This window comes from Amblyomma mixtum, chromosome 1, assembly GCF_055824585.1.
Source record: "Amblyomma mixtum isolate Tamu chromosome 1, ASM5582458v1, whole genome shotgun sequence".
Taxonomy (NCBI): Eukaryota; Metazoa; Arthropoda; class Arachnida; order Ixodida; family Ixodidae; genus Amblyomma; species Amblyomma mixtum.
In genome coordinates, this window is record NC_143012.1 from 83,687,616 (window position 1) to 83,695,338 (window position 7,723).

General features: G+C 49.4%; 1 protein-coding gene across 1 annotated transcript; it reads right to left on the reverse strand.

Annotated features, from left to right (window-relative positions):
- Window positions 1–648: 648 nt before the first annotated feature.
- Window positions 649–6,583, reverse strand: LOC149367013 (serine/threonine-protein kinase PLK1-like). Its single transcript, XM_089572547.1, has 3 exons — window positions 6,330–6,583; window positions 2,660–2,859; window positions 649–830 (listed from the first exon to the last, which is right to left on the reverse strand). Exons 1-3 carry the CDS (start codon window positions 6,581–6,583, stop codon window positions 649–651), a joined length of 636 nt encoding a protein of 211 aa, XP_089428673.1.
- Window positions 6,584–7,723: the final 1,140 nt, after the last annotated feature.

A 7,723-nucleotide genomic window follows, 5' to 3' on the forward strand; every position in this document is an offset into this window, starting at 1 on the left:
ATGTGTCTGTTCTTGCCGTCGTGTGATTGCGTTTTATGCTGCTTGCCTGGTTGTAGCTTCGGACTGAGTGTACAAATTGTGTTTGTCCCCCCTGCTATAAGGTCTCGCAAATGGACCTACAGGATTAAAAATCAGTGACAACACATTAGACAAAAAGTTATAGGGCACCACCGATAGCTGGCTCTCTCGTTCATAGGTGGCGCCACCATCTGGCAACCTCCACGAAGTGACCACGTGGGGTTGCATAGTTTCGAATCGCAGTTCCGCAGTTGGGGTGGTCGAAAAGAGGATAACGAGCCTTTTTCGTAAAGTGCATGGATACAGCACACCAAGTACAAGTATTTATTAAAAAGTTCGACGCATGAAAATTAAAATCGCATTACAGCCGTAGCATGCACACATCATGATTCACCGCAATCCACCTTCGGAGTCCAATAACAGGCTTGCCAGTAACGACAGAAGCATTATCAAAAATAGTATCTGTACATGTACTCCAATGGCTAAGGATTAAATATCAGTAAGAAACAGGATGCCTTAAAGCTTGAATGGAAATAAGAGCTTCCTGAAACTTGTATTGTGCAAATAAAACAATGGTTACAATACTAGTAAGAACTGCAGAAAAACAAAAGAACTGGAGCTGCTGAAGCATTAAATAAGTGCAGCCGTTCCCATGTAGATGGGAACACAGTCGGAGACACAGTCCAACCCTGCATGTATTTCGTTCTCCCCCGAGACGGGTTTCCTGCCTGTTGCGTCCAAGGCGGTGCCGACGGCGTCCACGTGAGGCTCCGCTGTGACACGGGATGCAGGCAGCTGGGCAGGAAGCGGCTCTGGAAGGAGAGGGCGAAGGGCATTCAGGGTGCTGTGCAGGTGGATCAATGCCATAAACTATAGCCGAGGTGATTAGCACTTCTGGCGAAAGCAATAACTAAAGAATGTTTACTGCACTCGAATTGGAGCGAAAGCACGAATTTGTGCTACGTAGAAGACGACGAAGTGCGGGCAGTGCCGCGGGACGGAGCGCTCGCGCAAGGCCTGCAGTGAAGAGACAGTGGCGGTCCCAGAGCGTGGTTTTAAGGGGGGGGGGGGGGGGGGGACAGATTTCCGTATATCAAAAAAGAAAACAATTGAAACAACGTTTTTTTATTTATTTTATTTGCACAAAAAAAATTGTTCGCTTTGTTGTTGAAAAGTAAAAGGCGAACGCTATAGACGTTATACCATTACTCAATCTTTTAATGTTAACGTTTACGCGCGCAATATTCATTGTCGATACCGGGGGAAACAAGCCGACGGCGGAGATATCCCGCCACGGCATGTCTGCGAAGGTCAAAGTAACTGCCCGGACATTTCCCCAGTGGGATAAGCGGCCTTCATTACTCAGTTCTGGGAGTGGCTTTGTTCCGCCCACAGTACCCTCCTTCAAGGCGGCTGGTCGGCGCTCCTTGTCAAGCCAAAAAGGGATGATCCCCACGCTCCCGTCGCTGTGTCCCATGGTGGGATAAAGACATGAATGGGTGGCTCTTTGCCGCCCTGACGAGGTTGCTGGCCACCGCAACCGCAATTGAATGGCACCGCCGTCGTCGCCACGCCGGCGGCATGGCAAGACAACGGTGAGGGCACGGCAGGACCACGATACCTCGACAATCACTGCGAATTCTGCTCGCATAACTACCAACGTGTAGAAAGTGGAATTGTGTGAAATAAGACAGCCTCTAACAAGGTGAACGTACAAAGTAGGGGACCACTTGACGCATCACAGACGAAAAAGCTTTCCAGTTCTACGTCAAAAATTACATCTCGCCGTACGAGAGCCCGAAAACGCACGTCCGGGAAAATATGCAAAGGCTTTTTCTTTTTTTTGGGGGGGAGGGGGGGGGGACCGCCCGCTACTGTGAACAGCCACTGTGAACAGACACTGTGAACAGACACTGTGAACAGCCACTGTGAACAGAACAGAACAGACAGCGCCGCCACTGTGAACAGACAAGGCAACAGACAACGGACGATTTTGCTTGGGGGTTGATACCTGTCGGATTAGTACTTCTGCACGAAGAAAAATTTGTCATTCTGGAAACGATCTGTATCGGAAGACACAAAGTTTCGTTTTGCCACGAACTAGCGCTATCAGTCACATAATTCCGTTATCTTTCGAATTGCCTTGCACGAGAGTAAAGAATGATCGGGCATTGGTATATACGGCAAATTTCTTACCCCTGACACAGCCCTCAACCGAAACTCCACAAACATATTTACGGTACGCACCCGTCCAAAGCGAACCTCCGCCTTTCTCCTTTTTTTTTTTTAAGAAGCGCTCTATCGCTGCACCCCTACCCGAGAGCCACATCATGCACTCCCTCACAAGACTTGACTCGCGAAAAAAAAGAAAAAGAGCGCGGGAAACTTTCCGCATGCTCTGACTTCTGCGCGTCTGGCATCCCGCCTACCCCTCTGTTCTCCGTGTTCGACTTGATGCCTCACTCTCATTGGTTGACTGTGATGTGACGTCACGACCTCTGCCCAACAATCCTAAATTAGTGACAACGAGCGCGGCGTTTTCGCCGAACGTCAGCTAGAACGCTCTAGCGTTGAAAAATGATAGAAAGCAGGATGGAAGCAGTGCAGCACACAGCATACAGAGATGCAAGATGAGGCCTACCTCTTGTCATGAACTCGTGGTGCATGATGGCCTCGATGCTGGGCCGCCTTGCGGGTTCCGGTTGGAGAATCCACCGGATGAGGGCGCTCGCGTCGGAGGACACGGACGAGGGGATCGTGTATTCGTTCCTCTCGATTTTGGCGTAAATCATCGCCTTCGACGGCGAACTGAAGGGGGGACGCCCCACCAGCAGCTTGTACCTGCGGAGAGCAGTTCGCGGCCTGTCAGTGTCCGCACCGTCCCGCATCTCAGCACGTCACAGCTCGAAGGAGTGCGGGCACAGCAATGCCACAGGAGACCCCTGCCAACTATTATCCTCATCAAATGGCAACGTAGGTGCGGGCAAACGTACGCTCGTGATGCACCTAAGTGCCAGATTCTGAAAGTGAAGTGGATGATCTAATTGTTTCTTAACATGAAGAGGGACCGTATAGGGATCTTTAGCGGCAACATTTTCTCTCTGGCATTCGTAAGTTCCTTGCGTGAAGACACGCAAATCTGGTTGCGTACCCGGGAATCACGGCTGGAACTTTTCAAACCCATTTTCTCGACACATGAACATCGCTTCCCGTCTGGGCCGGCGTCTGCGAATCCCGACTTCATGCAGAGGCCAGTCATTGGAAGAACTTTGCAGACGACTGCCCGCCAATTAAGTTGGTGGTAATAAGGGTTGCAAAGAGGACTTTAAGATAATGGCGTAATTTCATAATGATGACGAACAGCCTGGACTCGATGAGACAGGAACGAAGGAAGAAGCGCATGTGACGTCTGCTTCATTCTCTGTCTCTCGTCCAGTCTGAGCTGTTCCCCCCATTACGATAATGAGCGCCCCGTTTACTGATTCCCAGGTTTTCTCGCAACCAAAAATTAAGGCATTACCAAAGTTCAAAAACCGTAAAAATTAAGGGTAATGATGTCTATCACAGATATGCGCAAGTGTTTTATCTTGATAAAAGCACACCTGTCGACGTATACTGGAATGAACAAGCACACTTGAACTCTGCGGGATACGGTGACTAGATGAAATACGAAAAATTATGCCGCCGGAAATTTGCTGTACTTAAATTAACCCTTTGTAATACCGCCTAGTTCATTCGCAAAGTTCACATCTATTTTACACGACGTAACCTGACTGCAGGCGAAGCTACGGTGTTTGATCAGAACACATCACCGCCGTCCACTCAGGCCCGACTTGCTTCGCCAGATGAAAATATAAGTAAATGCCTCGGGCCTGAGTTCTTCCCACGTTACTGACAATATAGGCAAAGATAGGAAAGAATTTGTCAGTTTCTATATTCACATTTCGGACGGTAGCCTACGCCTTTAATGCATTTACGGACGGGTTATTACCTGTACGATATATGCATTGCGAGCTGTCGTTGGAAGTATTAAAACAGCTGAAGACATTTCTGCGCAGTTGAGAGAGACCAGGGCTGGATTGAGGGGGTGTAAGGGGGCTGCAGGCCACGGCCTCACCTCCGACAGCAGGAGAAGGGGCCCATTTATTCTAACCTGCTTAGTGTATGAAACCGCGGGCAATGGAACTTTGAGTGACACGTATGAAGCGAGAAAACCAGAACGAGGAGATGGGCACCCACCTTAAGTAACTTTGTTTAGCCTAATCAGTGGGGGGTTGCTTGTCGAGCTGCCACCCCGACGGGGCCCCCTTTCTTACGAAGCGATATATGCGTTTTCTTACGGATTGCGGAAAGGTTTTCGTGGTTTTCTGTCAATACCCCCGTCCAGTGGCGTCTGAAGGTGTGGAGTGTTTGAGAATCCTGCCGTCGACTTAACAGGTGGGACTCACTCCTCGCCGCCAAGCATTCTGCTGGAACAGCTTTAATAATCGGCTAAAAATGCACTAATTAATTTTTAAAACCACACATATCCGCTAATATGCAGTGCGGTGCTAGATGTTAAAAAAAACTTGCTTTGCGCCCTCTGTATGGCTTACAAATATAAGGAAATGCGACGTTTTAGCGTCACAAGTATGATTAGAGCAGGGTAGGCAAAAACGAAACTAGAATGCGCAGCGGAATTTGAAGCGGTGTCTACTTTTCCGAGTATCATATACAGACTGTTGAGAAAAATCCGCACCGTAGAATGCTTCTCTCAGCTACACGGGTGGATTGTTCGAATTTCGCACACATATGAAGAATGGGCGCCAGAATTATTATATACACCGGGTTTTCTCCTTACCAAATTTGAAACACAAATCAGGCTGTGCATGCTAGCTTCTTGGAAGTCCCACGGTTTCACTTTGTGCTCCGGCAGCCAAACCGAAACACTCGTTTATGGCGTTTAACATCCCAAATCAAGTCCGGCTATGCGGGACGCCGTAGTGGAAGCCTCCGGATAGTTTCGACCACATCGAGTTCTTTAAAGTGCACTGATATCGCGTAGTGAACGGGCCTCTAGCATTTCGCCTCCAGCGATATGTGATCGCCGCGGCCGGGACAATTTATTTTGTTCGTTCTTTTTTCTTGGGGTTGGTTTTGTCGAGCCAGGGGGAATTTAATTTCCGATGAAATAAAAGGCGCAGTAATTGCCTCACTTTTAGGTGGACACCTCAACCGTGTCTTGAGGGGAGGGAGGAAGGTGTGAATAACAGGATGAAAAGAGTTGCCGTTGGTTTCTCGGTTTATGGGGGTTAAACGTCCCAAAACAACTCAGGCTATGAGAGACGCCTTAGTGGAGGGCTCCAGAACTTTCGACCTCCCAGCTGGGGTTATTTAACGCGCACTGACATCGCACAGTACACGGGCTTCCAGAATTTCGCCTCAAACGAAATTCGACTGCCGGGGCCGGGATCGAACCCGCATCTTTCGGGTCAGCAGCCGAGCACCAAAACCACTGATCCACTGCGGCAGCAAAAAAAAAAAAAATAGTGCCGTTGTGGAGCGCTCAGGAATAATTTCGACCACATGGGGATCTTTAACGTGCTCTGAAATCGCACAGCACACGGGCGCCTTTTTGCATTTCGCCTACATCAAAACGCGGCCGCCATGTAGATGGGTCTGAACCCGGGTGCTGAGTCGAGCACGCTCATCACTGATTCAGGATTCAACTTCTCCTATTCAAATGTGCCCCATGAGGGTAGTAGTAAACGTCCATCGTGTAATCAAACTAATTTTAATAACCTTTAATGATACCTTCTCGGAGCACTAATTAATGAGTGTTTCTATTTTCTAGTCGCTGCTGGAGCGCCAAGCTCAACTGTATAGAAACTAGCTCAGCCTGCTTTTTTTTAATGCGTTAGCATTGCAACAGTGCTGCGAACAAAAACCCGTCTGTCTGCTTGTTCACGGAGTCATTGAAAGAGGAAAGTGGGCGGCGAGCGCAGCGGGCTGCAATGCAGCCCCACAAGTTGTCGGTCGCACCACGTGGCTCTTCCGAGACGTTCGGCGCTCGGCCGCAGACGGACACGTGTCGCGGCGCGTTCCAAGAGTCGCGTTGTGTTTTCTGCGCTGTAAAACTAATGCTAATGCGTTACTGTTGCACGAGTCCCATTGATCGCACTTCTTTTTAATTTCGTGGAATTGCAATGAAACATCGGTGTATTCCAGCAATTCCAGTAGTGTTGCAGAGGGCAGGGAGGTAAGGGAGAGGGGGCCTATATGCCATTTGCCCAGGGCCCCCATTTTTCTTTATCCGGCCCTGAGAGACTCACAAGATGCATCCGACGGCCCAGATGTCCACTTCATGGCTGTAGCCCTTCAGGTTCAGCATCTCGGGGGCCATGTAGTTGGCGGTGCCGCAAATGGACATCTTGAGTTGCTCCTTAAAGTAGAGGCGGGTGGCGAACCCGAAGTCGGCCACCTTGAGTTGCAAGCCCTTGGTGAGGAGCAGGTTCCCGACCTTCAGGTCCCGGTGGATCACCTTCTCCTGCCCCAGGTACTGGCAGGCCAGGAGCAGCTGGCGCATCAAGTACCGCACTTCCGCCTCGGTGAGGGTCGTGCGGGGCTGGAGGACATCCTCCACAGAGTGCGAAGTAAATGCGCTAATGAAGCCTGCGGACGACCCTTGAAGGTGCGACCGGCGCGCCGGCGGTCAGGTAACCCGCACATGGCACACGCTTCCACACATACTTCCATGTGTAAATATGACAAAATAAATATGTATGTATGTATGCTTAATCCCACGCCAGCATCACGCACTCAACGTTTCCCTTTGGTAAGCAATGAATGAGACGCTGATCCGGATCATGAGAGCGAAATGACTGGAAGAATAATAATGGGGTGGAGCGCATATGGCAGTCTCACTCAGGTCATGAATAGCAGTTTACCAATATCCATCAAGCGAAAAGTATAGAAACGCTGTATCTTACATGTACTCACCCACGGGGCCGACACGTGGAGGCTAACAAAGAGGGTTCAGCTTAAGTTAAGGACAACGCAGCGAGTTATGAAAGGAAAAATGATGGCTGTATCGTTAAGAGACCGGAACAGGGCAGAGTGGGTGAGGGAGCAAACGCTGGTTAATGACATCCTTGTCGAAATCAAGAGGAAGAAATGGACTAGGGCAGGGCACGTAATGCGAACGCATGATAACCGGTGGTCCATAAGGGTAACGGAGTGGATTCCAAGAGAAGGCAAGCGTAGGAGGGGGCGGCAGAAAGTTAGGTGGGTGGATGAGATTGAGAACTTTGTGGGGATACGGTGGCCGTTGGTATAGGTCAGGGTTAATTAAGCAGGGTTAAGCATGCTGGCACAGCAATGCTTTCGCATTTATACACGTTAAAATAGTTTAGTGTCTCTGCCTAATTTATTTGTCTCTGGTTTCATTGTTTCATACACACTAACTAGACAGTATCGTTATCCTGTTGCAGTCCAGTCGTCCGCGCTATTTTATATAGTGTTATTACTGCATGGATGCAACTTGACCGCACCGGTATTCTGATCAGTCATCCGTAACCCTGAGGAGCTCAGTGGCTATAGTGCTCGGCCATTTAGACGATAGAAACAACTCTGATCCCAACCTCAGCGGTCGGATTTCGACGGAGGAGAAATTCTAAAGGCCAGTGCGATGTGCGAAGTCAGTGAACGTTAACGAATACAAGGTGGC

Bases quoted from the DNA above. Each gene is read 5' to 3' on its own strand.
- LOC149367013 (XM_089572547.1), bottom strand. From the start codon at position 6,583: ATGCGCCAGCTGCTCCTGGCCTGCCAGTACCTGGGGCAGGAGAAGGTG. The intron at 2,860-6,329 runs GTGAGTCTCTCA...TGCTCTCCGCAG, and splicing joins TGGGCCGTCGGATGCATCTT to GTACAAGCTGCTGGTGGGGC. The intron at 831-2,659 runs GTAGGCCTCATC...CTCTCCTTCCAG, and splicing joins CCACGAGTTCATGACAAGAG to AGCCGCTTCCTGCCCAGCTG.